Source organism: Schistocerca americana, chromosome 2 (assembly GCF_021461395.2).
Source record: "Schistocerca americana isolate TAMUIC-IGC-003095 chromosome 2, iqSchAmer2.1, whole genome shotgun sequence".
NCBI classification, from domain to species: Eukaryota; Metazoa; Arthropoda; class Insecta; order Orthoptera; family Acrididae; genus Schistocerca; species Schistocerca americana.
Genome location: NC_060120.1, coordinates 287112434 through 287131407, shown reverse-complemented (window position 1 = coordinate 287131407; position 18974 = coordinate 287112434). Strand labels below are relative to the sequence as shown.

Here is an 18974-nt window from a genome sequence, read left to right as displayed (position 1 = left end):
AGAACATAAAATAATTTTCAGCATACTCCAACAGCATAGTTTATGCAATCCTAAATATGGAAATGTAAACACATTGGCACAAATGATTGGCTTCACAAGCTTTAAGGGCAAATTCTGAGAATTTTACCCCAAAAAAAGATTACTATGGTAGTGAAGAATTATTTTGCAGACTTTACTAAAGTGAAACTTCAGTTAGCTTTCTGATGAGAAATCATGAAATAAAATCCTACTACTCTGGTACTTCTCACCTTCATAAAGCAGCAAGCTTGAAACCCTTTACATGCTCTCCTATTATCTGACAACGACCTGTCTGTGCAACAAACACCAATGAGCATCACTCATTCATTCCCACTCCTCATTCTTTCCAAATCACCTAGATACCATCAACTTAAAATGAAATTGCTACTGGGAGCAACTCAGAGCAAAACATTAATGCACTAAAAATACAATTGAAGAGGTTGGCAGCAGAAAGTGGTTAAATCGTAAGTGCCAAGTTGTCAATAGGCACATACAAAAGAAAGAAAACTTACTACCTTTCGGAGTTATACTACTACTTTTTGGTGAGTGGTCTCCTTTAATTCTAAAGTATTCACCTTAGTAAGGATTTGGTTATCGGGTAATATGTAATGTTTTTGTATGTACCACAAGCTGGTAACAGGTAATTTCACACGTACTGCTCCAACATAAATTGTTTTGATTTACTGTATTTATGTTCTACATTTTCTATGTATTGGAAGGTTTACTTACACTTATGATAGTTGATAATCAAATCAAAGAAGATAATCCATTCTGTAGGCTGATGTTCAACTGTAAATTTTATCTTGTGAATTTTGTTCAAATTTTCTAGCCCATCAGTCCCACACACGTGTGCCATTAAATGGTATTACTGACATGTACATATCTTCCATATTATGTTGTCTGTGTACATAAAATTATAATGTAACATTACGTAACATCTTTCAACAACTTACTAGATGTCAAAGAACCTGATGAAGAAACATGTCATCTCCCCATCCTCAGAACAGGTGGGCTTCTCTCATCCAGGAGTCTGAATGATTTGCCTTTTCTTTTTGACCTTTTCCCCAACCTACCCCTCTTTCCTCCATGAGCAAGGAGCTAAAACTTCCTAAAGATGCACAGGAATGTGAAATTCTGAAGTAACCTAACTAGCATGAATGGGAAAAACATGTTTTTACTGATGAATGCTATTTATGCTTTCTGTACAAAAATCACAAACTGTGCTGGGAAGATGTGCTCCCCTTGGCATTCACATTCTAGTAGCCTGTAATGGAAACTCCATCCTTGGTACAGCATGTTGTGCAGAATGGCAGGCATGTCTCTGGGAATGGCAGTGATTTCGTCCGCAATCTTCTGTTTCAGTTCATGGATAGTTGCAAGATGTGTGATGTACATATTGCTTTTAGTATTTCCCCACAGGAAGAAATCACAAGCACTAAGATGAGCCTTTCAAACAATTTGTTAACAGTTTTCACTGATTGTTGAGCGGTATGTGACATGGCTCCATCCTGCTAAAATGGCAGTTTTGATGTTAAGATCGAAGATTTTCTTATTACTCTCTCACTAAGGGCAAACTTAGGCCTACATAAAAAAATGAACATTCAAGTTATTCAAGAAAAGTGTACAAAAGTGACCTTCAAATGCATCTCCACCTCAACATTCATTCCTCACTGGTTAGGCTTTATAGTACGTCATTTGTGGCACTCCCTCCTACTACCGTACAGGTATACACTCGCGCACACACACATATCCGTGTGTCCTTTCGTCTTTCCCTCTTTCCTGATGAAGCAACCTTAGGTTGCGAAAGCTTGAAATTTGTGTGTGTGTTTTTTATTGTGTCTATCTACCAGCGCTTTGTCGTTTGGTAAGTCAGAGCATCTTTGTTACTTATTTTTTTAGTACTCTAAAGTGACTAGTTCCATTATCAATCAAATGCACCCACTATTTTAACCCCAGTCACAGCTTCAACTTTCATAGTGGAAACGTAAAAGAAAAGTTAGTATCAATAGACTTTCACACCACTGCAGAGAGACGTTAGTAACCCAATCCGACAGCAGTGGTTGTGTCAGAAATAAATTATTGCCATCAGAGACAGCTCAGGTGTACAAGGTTTCTTGTTTATGTCATTACAATGACCAAAAGCATAATGTTTGAGATATTACAACAGCAAACATTACAAGAGACAAAACTAAGATGCTGTTCTACTAACACACACAGTCACTTCTTTTCTGTATACTAGCAGTACGGTACGTATTATAAAATTTAGTATATGAATAGAAGGGCTTTATAAACATACCAACAAATGTTTTCCATTTCTCCTTTGGGAACCTAGGTTCTTCACGGAGAGGTGGTGGTACGTCGATCTTGACGATGCCATTTGAAAGGCTACCATTTCTGTGAATGGACAGACCCTCAGTCTTATCTTCCACATCGTAGTATTCACTGGATGGTGAATGGAGTACACTGCCTTTCCCACTCCCAGACCACGAATCATTTTTTGCTGATGGTGGGAGTAGGGGCTGTAACAAAAAAAGATTGAGCATGTTATCGAGAAAGTCTACAAGAAATTAAAGATGTTCTAACATTTGTTAACTACATATTTTGTCCACTGTGGTTATACAGCGTAATATTTTATAGATTTCAGTCTCGGTAAGAAATGGTACTGGGTCATTCCACCTCGAGTGATCATGGGCCTCCCACTTTGAGTTTCAATTTTCCTGACATTTGCTGTAGACGGAAACCTATCCTAAAAATGAACCTGTACAAATTTTTAAATCATAAACTTAAATATATGAGAAGCAATGACCCATTTGGATAGCTTTTCAACAAATGTGCCTGAAAACGAACAGAATTCAATGTTGTAAACTCTTATTACAAGACAAAATCAAGTAGGAAATTCTGTCAGGTCTTGGGTAACTTTCGGCTGTGAATCAGAAAAATAGGGTGTGATAGAATGTGAACCTGCATTAAAGTGATTCAAAAAACCTGCAGATAAAAGTACACAGTTTTCTCGTACCCTCTTTGGGGTCAGATATCTCGGGAAGAAAAAATGCAAAGCAACAACAACTTGGCACATTTGTTGACAGTGCTTGTGACATGATTTTATTAGTGTATTTTCCTGTATAGCCAACTATTTTGAATTATGCTTGATCACAAACATGGTGACGAATTCAAAATTACGATAAATGAGCCAAGTTCCGATGTAAATATTGCTCAAAGGACAATTCAGAAATTCTCCTTTCTGGCTCCACTTAAAGGAGCACAATTTTCTGCACTAGGAACATCCTGTTGGATCTTACAGTCACATCAGCAAAGGGACCAATTATGAGGATGAACTTCAACACAAGAACGTGCAATATGTTTCGATCACAACACGGTATAGGTTGTTGAACTTATTGCTTCAAGACAAGCAAGAATGACAACTGATAGATTTATGCTTCTGTTCTAACTAGTTATGAAAGCCATGAAAATTTGATGACTCAACCAGTTCAAAACCATCAGTTGCTTCGGTTTCTGCATGTCTCCTGATTTGCAAGGTGGGTATGATGTTATAAAACATTGCTTATTCTGTTACATATAGATGGTTGTGTTTGCTGGTTCTTCATTGAGGTTCCAAAACCTCAACTGAATTTCTTGCCTTAGTTTCCAACCCGCGTTTTTTGGTTTCTACATCGAAGTTCCAAACACTCAATTGGGTTTCTTGCCATGGTTCCGAAGCCAATATGTGGGTCTCTTCTTGTTGCATCCCAAGCTGGGCTATTTAAAATTACTGCTTCATGTAGTTAAATTTTCCTTAAATACTGTTCAATATTGCTTCTGGAAAATTCTGCTGACATTCTGTTCCAGTTGCTGAAGGTGCTACAAAACTCATGCTGATATGCTGTTGAGGAATCTAACATTTATCTTCTCTTTCAGGCCACATGCTGATATGCTGTTGAGGAATCTAACATTTATCTTCTCTTTCAGGCCAACAGAATGGGCAAGCTGGACCACAAGGGTGTCGAATTTGATGACGGCATTGTGTTCTTCAGTATCAACTTCACACGTTACCAATCCACCAGCGAGTGTCATAGATGCAGGTGATGTATTGGCCAGGTATAAGGCTTAAAACTGACATGAATGCCACAGTGGTGGCAATTGACTGATATACTGAGGCCACAAAAGAAGTTGCATTACTTGAAATGCAGCTAACTTGGATGTGGTCATTTGCAAATCATTCTTCTTGTAGCTTTTTTTCATTTCCTACTTCTTGGCTTTAAATAAAGATGAACTTCATTCATTGTACCCACTGGTCACAAAATTTGAATACATCTTTTGGGGTTAAAATTTGATTGCCTGTAGTTCGTTGTAGGATTGCTCCTGCTGCTAAGTATTTAGCCAATCCAACAATTCCATAGCACAGAAATTCACGATAGCTTGTGCCAAACAAATTTCATTCAGCAGTTATACCAAAGTCCTCTTCATCGTAGCACAGGTTGATAATTTTTTTTTTAATTCTTGTATTGAGCAGCGGAACCACCACTGAAATAGTGAATGCGTATTACTACTTCCATCATACAGTTGATCTGTTTGGCCAGAAATGTATGGATGACAGTAGTGTCATGTTTGAGACAATCGCTGATAATGCGTAAGTTAATAAATTGTACTTCTTCAGCTTTACAGTCTACAACAGACAACACATTGTTGCTTCACTGTTGTCCCAGTGATATCCTTGAACAGCATCCTGGTTAATGAAAGAATAATTTTCTGCAAAATTTATTAGAATAACTAGTTCATCAGACCTCAAATTTTCTTTGTTTTTCTTCAAGCCTGCTGTTTCATGCTGAACCACATCATACATGAATTTCGCAATATCAGACTAAACTACTTTCCAGTGGCTTCATAAAGGGCTATTTTTAGATGAAAATTATATAGATCTTCATAGTCAATTGAAAATGAGCATCAATTTGCCAATCACCCCTGTTGCTTGAACTGGCACTGTGCATTAAGCAAGCTGTACCAGCTTCCAATGGTAGAATATTGCGCACAATTCTCTTACTTTTCATCCATTTGCTTAATTGATCTAAGATACAACAAGATGTTTCTAGGAGAGCAAAGTGTGCTCTTTCCAATGGTGCTGGAAAGAACTGACCCTTTTGCAATATTTTCACCTGAACTTGGCTCACATTCTGCAGTTTTATATTTGGCATCATGTTTCTGATTGTTTGATTCACAATAAGTGCTTAGGTAGGAAGATTTACTGATAGGGTCCTGCCCCAAGTACTGTTAATATAAGTGCAAAGTTGTAGTTCTTATGCATTTTTCTTGCGGAGATATTTGACTCCAAAGAAGGCCAAAATATTTGAATGTTTTTCTCTGCAGGTTTTTTGGGGTACTTTCATGCTTTATAGTGTTTTACACATTGCCACACTATATTTTTCTAATTCAGGGCCAAAAGTTACACAGGATCTGAAAACAAGAGGTTCCTAGTTGCTGTATCCTTGTATTAAGAAAGGTTCCAAAACTGAGGTTTGTTCACTTTCACCGCACCCGTCTCAAAGAGCTTCTCAAATACAGAGCCACAGTTTCCACCCTGTAAGATATTATGAGTTTTTGCATGAGTTCTATTCTATGTTATGTTTGTTTCGACGGTAAATTTGAACAAAATTGGAAATGGAAGAGTGGGAAACTTTTGGAAAATGTGATCACTTGATATGGAATGATCCTATTTATTCTGTATCCGTGGGTTTCTGGCAATGTCGTTGGTTTGAAGAAGACAATGAGTAATGGAGAATAAACAATTTGTGAAGCAACAATGTAGTCTAAATGTCAGCACATGTTGAGTGTATCACACAGAATACTTCATGAATAAACCGAAGTTTGTTGTGCCACCCATCTGCTTGGAGATGTGACCTTATCCTATTGGGAGAGGGTGAGCTGGAGCAGCCGATAGCACTCTCTAGTGAGGGATATTTATGTTTCTAAATTGTTTGTGATTTATTGGGTTCTGGTTGGTTGGTTGGTTGGTTTGGGGAAGGAGACCAGACAGCGAGGTCATCGGTCTCATCGGATTAGGGAAGGACGGGGAAGGAAGTCGGCCGTGCCCTTTGAAAGGAACCATCCCGGCATTTGCCTGGAGCGATTTAGGGAAATCACGGAAAACCTAAATCAGGATGGCCGGACGCGGGATTGAACCGTCGTCCTCCCGAATGCGAGTCCAGTGTCTAACCACTGCGCCACCTCGCTCGGTATTGGGTTCTGTGAATGCTGTTTGTGAGAATAATACTGGATGAGTTTGTGGCAATTTGTTAGCAAGTTATTTTGATGTTGGCAGTTACAGGCAGTTTTAGGGTTCGGAATTATTATTGTGATGTTACTGGGACCAGTAAATGTGGCGTTATCAACAGTACAACACATTCTACCTGAACAGGTTCCTGCTGGAAGTCTACGCTGGCCATTCGAGAGATTGTGTTAATGACTTTTTTCCATTGCTAGATTAATGGATTTGTGTCAGCTTTTTTTATTTTTTACTATAGTATGCACGCTGTGTGTGCTGTTATGCGCACAACTGTGTTTCCTGTATAACAAAATTGGAGTTAAGCATTTGTTGTATGAAGTTCTAGGTTGTGTTGTTAGTGGTTAGTAATCATGTTGGACTGTGATTGGTAGGTACCGTGGTGTTTGTTTTACCTACAGTGATGATGCTAGAGTTGTCAGTAATCATGTTGGTCTCCAACTGGTAGGTACAATGGAGTTTATTTTACCCACATTGGTGGGGTTAGGTTCTCGGTATTAGCTATATGAGGTGAGTTTTGGTCTTGTGGTACCCTGGGTTTAATTTTAGCTATATAGGTCAAGTGAAATTACCTGCTTTGGAGCTATGTGTGGCTTTGTAGCCCCATGGACTTTCTTTGAGCTACGCAAGTCAAGGAAAATTTCTGACAATTTCTTTTCTTCAGTTTTTGTTGACTTCTGAGAATACTGTTGGCTTGATTGTTGTGTTAATATTAGTTTTGGCATGTCTTCATTATTAGGAGTGTCCCGTATTTAGTTTGTCCCCACCCAAAACCCCCTAATTCCCAAAGTTTTTGCATTAGTTTCATTGTAATTCTTAAATTAAAAATTTCCTGTATTATTTTTGTCTGTCTGCGTGTCTAAAGATTGACAACATGGCCACCATACTGTATACTACTGAAACAGGGGTGTCCATCATCATGTCACTGTCACTGGGTCAAAGCTGACAGGTTGTACAAAAACCATTTCAGGCCCCCTTCATTATCTTTTAAACACTTATTGCATAAATATGTCACAAAATCACTTAATTAAATTCTCCTGGTCTCCACAATCATCTGTGCACCACTCAGCAATATTCAGCAATATGCCAAGTGCTTCCATTAAATACGCTTCTGAGTGGCCTTGTCATTTGTAAACCCCTGAGAGTGGCATTTGAAGTTGATTGGACACACATTAACAGCACTCCACATAGCTTGGTCAGTATAAGACCTTACAAAATAATATTAACACCCTAACAGGAATCCATACAGTTTCAATCAGATCAGAGCAAGAAACAGTCTGAATAAGATGTATGGTGAAAGTAATCCCTCTGGCCACCAGAAAAAATCCTGGGTGGAATAGTGAATAAATACATGAAAGGTGTACCGGTAACGAAATTTCAGTCTTGTTCATACAACTGTCTACTTCTCAAAATGCCTCTATACATGATGAACTCCCTTCACTACTCTTAAGATTATACCTTGTTTATGCACATAAAAATTCCTGCAGATTCTCTACTATTTCAGTTCCAAATAGGCTTATTACTTTACACGTACATTCATGACAAACTCCTTTTTAAATAGTTAAATATTACAATGAAACAAAAATGTATTACCACATTTTTAAACAATATTTTGCAACATTTGGTACATTTTCCATCACTTGAAACAGTTTATCTTTGGTCCGAAAAGACATAGTCTGGTCTTTGCCACATTTGTACTTGATGTTGCTGACATCCATACAATTTCACACTACACCATCCCATCTTTTTAAACTGGCTTTGGGCACGTCCACTCCTGACCTCACTCTATACATCCATTTCATCCAGTTTTTGTTGGACCTAGGCAATGTTTCGTAACTGTCATCTGCCCTGGGGATCTTGGTGACCTTTCCTTTTCACAAATCTCTCAACAATTTCTGGAGATGCATTTAGTTACTGCAGTGTTCATACGAAGCTTTCTCAATACTTCAGTGCAACTGGAATAGTGCATGATTTTAGCGTATCTAGTGCATGATTTTGGCGTATCACCACGGTGCATCCTCAACAAGCAAGTTCAAGAATAACATATCACTACTTAAGAGATAAGGAGTAATCAGGAGGTGCAGTTTCGCTTCTTTGCTCGTAATTCGGCCAGATTTTGTCCCCAATCAGGAACCCCTGGTTTGAAACGACACTTAAGGAAAATAATCCACTCCAGCGTCGGCAGGACTCTTGTCCAAAGTAGCCAGTTCGAACTTTGACGGTGATAAATTTCTACGGCCAGTATTTGGCGAGCTAAGGTTACGATAGTGCTGGCCAACCACGGAGTGATGACATTACGCCATCTTCTGCCTACGGATACATTATGCTCAGCGTCCTCATAAGTGCAATTTAAAGATGCAGGCTCGGTTTAAACCTCTCCCCTCCTCTTAACAAAATACATAAGAATTACAAAACAAAAACAATTTGCAATTACCTGTCGCTGATAAAGATCAGACTGTGTCATATCAGGAGCTAGGCGGGAACTCTCACTCTCGCTGTGAAGGACTGTAGTATCATCATTCACTTGATGAGAAGAACTTTCTACGTCTATAGCGTGATGTGGGCTTCCTTGAACACCAGGACTATGGAAACTGCCATAATCGTTGTGGCTGTTCTTAGGGTCCAAAACCATCCTGTAATATAAAGAATACGGAATATTACACTCTCAAAGGCCGTTATTGCAGGTGCTGGAAATAAAAAATTAACTAGAAATAGAAACTGCACATGGCTGAAGACAGACTGGTTCATTGAAATTAATATCTAAAAAATTGATCAGCTTAAAGAAAAATTGCCTATTTTCCGGTATAGGCCTACCTCTTCACATACCGCTGTCATTGAAAACAGTTTCGACCACTCCTATGAATAACCCTATGACTATTGCGCATTTGTCTTATTACCACACATACATGCATCCAGCGTGGAAAACTCTTTGTGCAGTCACACCAGTAGGTCAACAAACTGCCTGATAATGTTATGACTACGTTCTAATACCAGAGTTTATACCCAAAACATAGAAAACAAAACATGCTTGCAGAAGAATATGCTTTGGTCAATCAATCAAAATCTAATTTTTCCGCGTTGGTAATTCCAGAGTATAACTAGTAACCGACTACTGCCCTCACTCGCACATCTACTGTGACCTGAAGCGCTGCGTATTCCTAGAGCTACAATGGTGAATTGCTGCCGTCTGTCCCGAATAACAATAATGGCGTTTTGATAGATGCTATCCAAATAGCAACAAGATTCGGAAAGAGGAAATCAATTCCCACAATCAACCGGCAGAAATAACCACCATATGATAGGCACCATTACAAAAATATTAAAGCGAAATGGAATTGAAATTTTAAATTCCGTTAGTGGTCGTTTATTCTGCACTGTAAAATAAGCTAATATTGCCCCGAGAGTTTTAGAAATGTAACGACAATAAACCAGTTGACAACAAATTTTTCACTTGCATAGGACATTGTCAAAAAGCATCATACATCTAATCCAAAAATTTTAGCTTTCTAAGCTACAGTGCTACATGCAGACGACCAACCCCTTCAGCCGTTTAAGTTTGTTGCACCTTTTGAGGCAACTAAGATGTGGAATTAGTCTGTTCTTCTCCAGCCTTTTAACAACCTTAATGGTAGTCAACTGAAAACAGGAATCCGTATTTTATATATATGTACCATTCTGATAGCGAATCACTTTCCACAGAATTGTTTGATTTCCTTTTTCTTGTCATTTTATTTCAACTTCAAATTACGCCATTTTATTAATTTCCATTTACTTTCTGGATGTTCACGTCACTTAATATGCACAACTATTCGTGCTTTTCGTAAATATTTGTGTGCTCAAACTATGCGCTTTTCTTGATCTTCCTTTGTCACTTTTCTCTCTTCCCAACCCCCTTTTCCGTGTTTACCAACATTGCTGCACTCATGCACTAAAGAAAAAAAACGTTGGATCATCAGGATATTACGTCAGGAACAACTTGTTCAGCAAATGTTACTATCACCCATTCCATTTTCTTTCTTCGCGACTTAACTTAATAAGTAATTGAGATGGAATAGATCGTTCACATTTGTCCCCTCTTAACTTTCAAATATCAATAACCCTGAACAAGTGATGAGACACGTCAACGTATGTTTATTAGCTTGACAGAGTGTTTACTGCAGTCTCTGTTATGCTTTCCGGGGATTGTGATTTCATTTAAAAAAAAGAATTGTACACTATATGGTTGGAATTATACGAAACCACACACACACACACACACACACACACACACACACACACACGCGCGCGCGCGCGTCCAACGCGAATCCCTGTAAGTGCATAATCCCGCCAAGAACGCTTCCTCCGATTACGCCTTGCAAATTCGTACAACATTCTTCTGTAAAATGTATTACGGTCATTTTACACTTACATTTACGATGAAGAAAAACCTGTAGCTAACTAGCAAGTGTTACTATCACAGGTGAGGGGGGGGAAAATAAATCCCATTTTAAGGATGCAATGCATGGTACTTCAAAAATAGATCAGGTGCGTAGAACTGTCATATGTACAGCTGCACATAACAACGTACACGGATGTACCGTTTGACAAGCTTTAGCGGTCTCGACATTACGAGCATCCACTACAAGAGTATGGGCTTACCTGGCCACTGCTTCCACAGGAACATCACAGATTCCACGTACGTTACAGTCTTCTTGCACACATAAACACTGCGTTAGAGGATGTTCTATGGAGACACGACACTCCATGAAAAATACACGCACACACACATTCCGGCCACTGTAGTAACACACTTGAAATGACTTCCTACCCTTCGCAACGGCCCGAAGCAGACTGTTTGTTGTAGTCCCCACCGCGTTCCTTATCCCCACCAAGACTAGCCGTGGAGGGGACGGTGGCCTTGGAGGTGGTAAAACTACGTGACGTCACGAAACGGGTCGCCGTTCCGAGTGCTCGCGTACCTCAGTAATTGGCCGGACTGCGGCAAACAACGAAGCCACAGCGAGCTTCGCAAATATAAACTAAGAAGATATTGGATCTGCAGAATCTGGGAGAAGTGATGGCGCCGAAAACCAGATGACACTGTTACTTAGCATTCTTACTGCCGCCAAGGCTTAAAATCAACACGAACTCAAATCTACGGCACCCTGAACATTAAGAATGAAATTTTCGCAGGGGTTGAGCCACTGAAGCGTTATTGATTTTACTCCTGGGTGAAAACTCTCAAACTATCATAGCCACTGGACCTGTTAAAAGCTATTGCTTATCATCAATAAAATTTTTTTAAACACATGCGAAAGTGTTTACTTTAGACTTAGGCTTGCAGAACATTTTTATCTTAAGTTACAACTCCAGATTGCTGCTAACAGTCAGCCCGAGTGGCCGAGCAGTTCTAGGCGCTTCAGTCTGGAACAGCGCGACCGCAACGGTCGCAGGTTCGAATCCTGCCTCGGGCAGGGATGTGTGTGATGTCTTTAGGTTAGTTATGTTTAAGTTGTTCCAAGTTCTAGAGGACTGATGACCTCAGAAGTTAAGTCCCATAGTGCTCAGAGCCATTTGATTTTTTGTTGCTAACACTTTACTTTCTGCTAATGTCTAGATCAGTACAGTAAGTGACGCGAAAGATATAGAATACACATTGTGGCAGAGACCAGCTTCGCAAAACCTAATTGCCTTGCTAAGTTTTCCGTCGCTTTGTGATACGTCAATTTCATGTACGTGGGCAAAAAGAAAGGTTGTTTTTTGCAATACACGAATTTATATTTTTATTGTTTTCGTTACAGTTTTTCGGTTTATCAACCTTTTGTGAGTAATTATACAAAAAAACTGTATCTACATTCATTCCCTGCAAATTTCTGTGAAGTGCCTGGCAGAGGGTACGTCCCACTATACCAGCTGTTATGGCTTTCTGCCTTTCCATTCGCGTATGTAGCGCGCTTCTGAGTAGCTTTTCACAGGATAGTTTGCACATACCTCGATCCATAACTTTCAGGATGTCGTGTGAGAAAAATGCAAGTTGGGTCTTACACGATCTACGTTTTCGAAATCAATGCTGGTTGACACGTAGGTCATCCTGTTCGAGATACCTTTTTAAATTTGAGTTTAGAATATGTTCTAAGATTTTCAACAAATGGATGTCAATCTTCAAATATTGGACGGTACTTCCGTTGATCACTTCTACTACCCTACTCGTTGACAGGTGTGACCTGTGCTTTTTTCAGCTACTGGGTACAGTTTTTTGTTCGAGGGATCTACAATGGATTAGTATAGTTCACAGAGGGGCTAACTCAGCAGCGAATTGGGTTAAAATCCCGCGAGCTGGAGAGACATGGCAGTGTTGCTCACGCCACGCCCACGGGAACGGTGAGAAAGCATGCGCGCCCGGGGGCGTCGTCTTGTGTCCCACTTGCCCCCTATTAAAGACCGCCTCGCGAAGAATGTGCCGCCGCCAGTTCCAGCAGAGAAATAGCCAAAAGACCACGCAGCCGCCCTCATTCGCCTCTTATGCTCTACAATAGCGCAGCGTAGCTACGCTTTCGAAATAGTTCGAAACGAAAGACATGTCTTGGGAAAGCAAACATAAGGAAAGATGCCAGTCACGTTGTACAAAGATCCTCAAGTGCCCGTGCCTCGTTGTTGTTTTTTTTTCCCACCCCAACAGGCTCACTTAAAAATGGCTACAAGAACACAGGACAGAAAATCTGAATATTTCGTTACGTTCCATCTTCGATTACTGCGAGAAAAACAATATCGTCTGTCCATCTCTATAAATATGTCACCCAAAATAATCACTGTGACGACTGTGGAAAAGCAAATTTTTATCCCTGTATTCTATTCATCAAAAAAGTTATTTCTTCAGCCTTCTCGACCGTATTCAGATGTAATTCCCTGGAGTGTGATACTGCGATGGACGTTTCTGACCAGCAAATTTTTTTGTAAATAACAATTATTCTTTACAAAAAAATTTGCTGGTCAGAAACGTCCATCCCAGTCCTAATCCTAGGATGCCACCGAGCGAGGTGGCGGAGTGGTTAGCACACTGGACTCGCATTCGGGAGGACGACGGTTCAATCCCGTGTCCAACCATCCTGATTTAGGTTTTCCGTGATTTCCCTACATCGTTTCTGGCAAATGTCGGGATGGTTCCTTTGAAAGGGCACGGCCGATTTCCTTCCCAATCCTTCCCTAACCCGAGCTTGCGCTCCGTCTCTAATGACCTCGTTGTCGACGGGGCGTTAAACACTAACCACCACCACCTAGGATGCCGATGCTTGTATACAGGCCTACAAATTCACGGATACTATCAAAATACAGGCTGTTTCAAAAAGTACTTCACAACTTTGAAAATTCATATAAATTAACTCACAGTACCTACAGAGGTTCAAATGGCTCTGAGCACTATGGGATTTAACATCTTACATCATCAGTCCCCTAGAACTTAGAACTACTTAAACCTAACTAACCTAAGGACGTCACACACTTCCATGCCCGAGGCAGGATACGAACCTGCGACCGTAGCAGTCCCGCGGTTCCGGACGGAAGTGCCTAGAACCGCACGGCCACCGCGGCCAGCCCCTACAGAGGTGATTGTAGTGTCAATTTGTAGGGAAATACATCAAGTTTTGTCTTGCGTACTCCGAATGGCAAAGAAGCGCTATAATCCATTCAACATAAGAATATACCTGATGTAAACAAACACAAACGCGACGATTGGTCAGAAGCCGTAGCAAACGTTACGCTCTTGGAAGTAGGTCCTACTTATGTATTAGATATTTTATCACTAAGTAACGTTAAATGAAACTTTAAGATATTCAAATGTATTAACAGCCATCAACGTGTTTCTTAATCACGCTTCAGCTACGTAGTTTTCATTTCAAAAATGTGTACAGTCACAGCCTCTGTAGCGTTGAGCTCTGATTGTCGCGCTGTTAATGGGCAGTATAAAAATGGCTGAGGCTGCTTTCTGTTCCGTAGTGAAATACGCGCGTGGAACACGGTTAAAAAGTGCCGAGAAATAGGCTGTTCTTAATTTTTTTCATAAATTTACGGATATAATCGGTTCTGATGATTATTAGCGTTGTATACAATGCAGTTGATATGCAAACACGTATAGAACGTGTAGCACAGTCGGTGGCGTAATTGAATGTAAACCAAATGCTATTATTCGTGCGTTGATTCCAATCTCCCCAGTATCTTTTTTTCTCGTTTAATTTTAAATACCTACATCTCGTAATTACAAAACTTATCATCATTTTTTATGAATAATGCACGTCTTCTTGTTTCTAATTACATATTGGACGCGAAATTCCTGCCGCCATTTCAAGATACTAATTCTTAATTATCGATGTTTTATGAAAGACTGTTTATATAACTTGTTTAAATTAAGTAAACACAACAATTTAATTTTAAGGCAAAATTGGAAAACCAAATGCTCTTTATTTGGACTATGTCCATCGTTTTATACAACAGAAGTAGATAAGTATCGTAGAAACATGAAAAACAATCATTTTCACAGAATCGAGCAAATCATACAAATGCTGCATGCAATTTACATGGTTCCATTACAATATGAACCCACCAGAACTGATTTGGAGACCATTTACGTGATTTGACCCCTAGAAATACCAAGACTGTTAAGCTGCCACACGTACTGGAACTAACGCACGCACGCAGCTTTTTCATACGTCACTTCCGAACAATGGTGGGCTACAGAACGACTCATCTTAAAAGAAGAAGAGAAAATGGTGCACCTGGTTGGCTTCGTGGATTCTGTTGTCGATAGGTTCGTTGTCAACGTAGCAGGTGACACTTCCAGAATTGAAATGTATTTCTCGGATTCGGATATGGAAGAAGCTAAGAGATTACCAGACGAGTGACAGTAAGTAATACCTTCAGTGGCTTCAATATTTAACTATATGGTGAATTCCTTCAATACTGTCTCACGTTACACACAGCTTTGTGCAGAAAAATTACCCTTTGGTTAAGTCAGGAATTTTCATCATTCTTGCTTTTAATTGCAATATTACGTTAGTTAAAAACGATAACGTGTTGCGGTGTTTTCGTTTAGCCGTCTAAGGAGCGTATTGTGGGAGATTTCCAATGTATTATTTCATTCTGCTTAAAAACTAAATGACATTCGAAACTGTATTGTTCCTCTGCCCATCCCTTTTTACGTGTGAACTACAGCTAGCCGCGTCACTGCATGCTAGCTGTTCCAGCTGATATAAAGGCCTGTGCTGTCCAAGTTAAATGTGCCGGTAAAGCTGTTTTCCGCTAAGTCGATATGCTCGTAACGCCCAGCACAAAACGTACCCTTATCTTACTGGAGACAGCTTGGCTGCAGTCCCGCGTGAAACGGAAATCCAGTGAGGTTCCAACAAACGCGGAAGAATACATAGCCAATGTTTACATCAGGTTTATTCTTATGATAAACGGATTATCGTGGCAGTTGCGTTAAACATGGCTGCCTTCACTGGACCCGAGCGTGCTAGCTGTGTGTTTTGGTTTGAAGAATCGAAGGCGGTGACAACAGTTCAGCGTAATTTCCATACATTGCAACATGTTTGTGATAGCCCTAATCTGAACGTTTCTTGCGCCTTGAGCAAGAACAGTGTATGGTCCCTTTTTTGCGTGAGAGTACCATCAATGAATATGTTACAACAATTTTTGATACCACAGATCGACGAGGATGACAAAGAACGAAGTGTTTACTTCATGCAAGATGGTTCAAATGGCTCTGAGCACTATGGGACTCAACTGCTGAGGTCATTAGTCCCCTAGAACTTAGAACTAGTTAAACCTAACTAACCTAAGGACATCACACACATCCATGCCCGAGGCAGGATTCGAACCTGCGACCGTAGCGGTCTCGCGGTTCCAGTCTCCAGCGCCAGAACCGCGCGGCCTCATGCAAGATGGCGCACCACCCCACTACATGGCTGACGTCCGTGATTTTCTCAGTGACCGCTTTCCAGGTCAATGGATTGGCCGTGATGCGCCAATTGCATGGTCCCCACGTTCGCCAGACCTGACACAACTCGATTTTTTTTATGGGGATTCATTAAGGATATTGTGTTTGTACCTCCTATGCCGGCTTCTCTACCTGAACTTAGAGCAAGAATTTACGCCGCCACTGAGCAAGTTACACCTGCAATGCTACAGCGAGTTTGGGAAGAAATTGACTTCCGATGTGATGTGTGCAGGATAACCAACGTAAGCCACATACAACATCATTACTTTAACGTAAAAAATAACACTAAATCCAGCTCTCTATAGTATTTCAATAAATTTATGTATTTATATGAATTTTTAATGTTGTAAAGTCCTTTTTGAAGCACCCTCTATTTCCAGTAGCTACTATAGCACTAAACTGATAGCTCCAACACTGATCTAAAATACAGCAAACTAAAATTATTGACATTCTTTTTTCATTTATTACAGTTGCACATATTGGTCCATACTGATCACCTAAGAAGAAGAAGAAGAAGAAGAAGAAGGAGGAGGAAGAAGATTAAGGTTTAACGCCCCGCCGGCGTCAAAAGCCGTTAGAAATGGCGCGCGCTCGGATTAAGGAAGAATTGCGAATTGTCTAGTATAGTGCAAACTTACACTTTCACCAGGAATTTCACCTGGGCGGTTTATTTGGGTTTTTCAGTTCTGGAGACACAGACCAGTGTTTACATCTGTAGTGTACAGTAAGCAGTAACAATGTCTTATGCAATATTAGCAATGTATTCTTCTTGTTCTTCAGTGTTCTGTATATTCTGCTACATATATATTGAAATTTACGCATTTTAGTTTTTGTGTTGTCGTTTTGGTACATTTTATGATGCGTCTTCTGGTGCCTAAGTCAATAAAGTGAAAAATTTGTTGTTAAAAACAAGAATAAAATTAATTTGAAAATGAATAGCTATAGTTATTCTTCTCAACAAGATAAAACACCTTTGTTCAAAGTGCATGGACGACTTTAAATATTACTATTATCGTATTTTGTTCTTATGCGCTAGGTACAACTGATGCAGCTTCCTCTGACAGTCCTTTCCGTAGTCATTACGAAAGGCTCTGAGCACTATGGGACTTAACATCTATGGTCATCAGTCCCCTAGAACTTAGAACTACTTAAACCTAACTAACCTAAGGACAGCACACAACACCCAGTCATCACGAGGCAGAGAAAATCCCTGACCCCGCCGGGAATCAAACCCGGGCGTGGGAAGCGAGAACACTACCGCACGACCACGAGCTGCGGACAGTCATTACGACTAATGTTACAATCAGCAAGTATATAAGTGATATAACTGCCAAGATTTAATTCAACGCCTTGTCTCACCCCCAGAAATCCCTTCGTCAGTAAAGCTGGAGAGTGGCTAAGCCTTGATTAGTTTTTAGTGCCTGCATCTAGTGTGTATTTTAATGCTAATATACTTGATGATGATTTGTGACAGGGCCTACCACGTGCTTTGGGAAACCACTTACTAAATAATGTAAGAGGCTTTCCAAAGAAAGCCGGCCGGAGTGGCCGAGCGGTTAAAGGCGCTACAGTCTGGAACTGCACGACCGCTACGGTCGCAGGTTCGAATCCTGCCTCGGGCATGGATGTGTGTGATGTCCTTAGGTTAGTTAGGTTTAAGTAGTTCTAAGTTCTAGGGGACTTATGACCACAGCAGTTGAATCCCATAGTGCTGAGAGCCATTTGAACCATTTTTTCCAAAGAACTTGAAAGGTTTGTCAGAAGTCTGTAAGGATTAATTGTTGCGATGTTAAAATACATACTATTTGTTTAGCAGGTGATGTCCGCATTTCTTCCTTCACTATGGAAGCTGTATCATTCAAATAATTAAGTGAAGATGTCATTGGTTTGAACATAGCAGTGTTTTACTCAGCACGGTCCTTTTGGAAGTAGCATCCCTTGCCACAGACTTCTTAGCCAGTAACATGGCATTTCTCACGTAATAAAGTCACTGCTTGGGGCGACAGAGTGAAAGAAGCGACGAATAAAAGAAAAACCCAGAAAACTGTAACCCAGACCGACACCTATCCGTTGAGCTTCATCAAAACACACACACATCAGGTGCAGGCAATAAAGTCCACCGCGGTACGGAGAAAGGCCGCAACCGTGCAAAACTCATGACCCGCAATGTCTGGTGATTCAAGGCGTTCAACATGCGGACAGCAAACTGTTCCGAGAAAGCCAGCGCAGCGGTTCCGTCACAAGCTGACGTCACTCTTGCCAGCGAGTGACGTATCGGGCATGGTCAGCTGCCTATGCACGTGGCGCCTATTTTCGCCTGTTACGTCACGCTCCGCCTACTGACTGGGAAGCGTCCTCGAAATCACACACATTGGGCTACTTGATAAACTTTCTGATTGACTGGCCACCAGATAGAGCTATTATCGTGCTGACAATATAGCTATATATTGCTGTCGTGTTTCGCGCCAGGAAGTGTATAGTGCTGAAAACCGACGAGATTTTGGGCCAAAAACATTAGTGTCAAATTTAGATATACTTGAAAACTGTGCGAGCAGACGGCATTTCTGATTGTACACGGCAATCAAGACAAAAATGCCATCACTGATGACATGCTTAAATCAATAAAATGAAAAGCGTATGGTAATAAAAATCCGGTTTCTTTAAGTAATTGCACAAACAGATTTTAGATCTTCCAATACTCACCATACTATCTTT

General features: G+C 40.3%; 1 protein-coding gene across 1 annotated transcript in view; it reads right to left on the bottom strand.

Moving 5' to 3' along the window:
- Nucleotides 1-18974, bottom strand: part of LOC124595588 (phosphatidylcholine:ceramide cholinephosphotransferase 2-like) — a 324775-nt gene that overhangs the window by 20705 nt on the left and 285096 nt on the right. Inside the window, exons 2-3 of the mRNA XM_047134382.1 lie at nucleotides 8727-8925; nucleotides 2315-2537 (exon numbers count right to left, since the gene is read on the bottom strand). Of these exons, the coding sequence (XP_046990338.1) occupies nucleotides 2315-2537; nucleotides 8727-8925 (422 nt within the window). The remainder of the gene's footprint in view (nucleotides 1-2314; nucleotides 2538-8726; nucleotides 8926-18974) is intronic.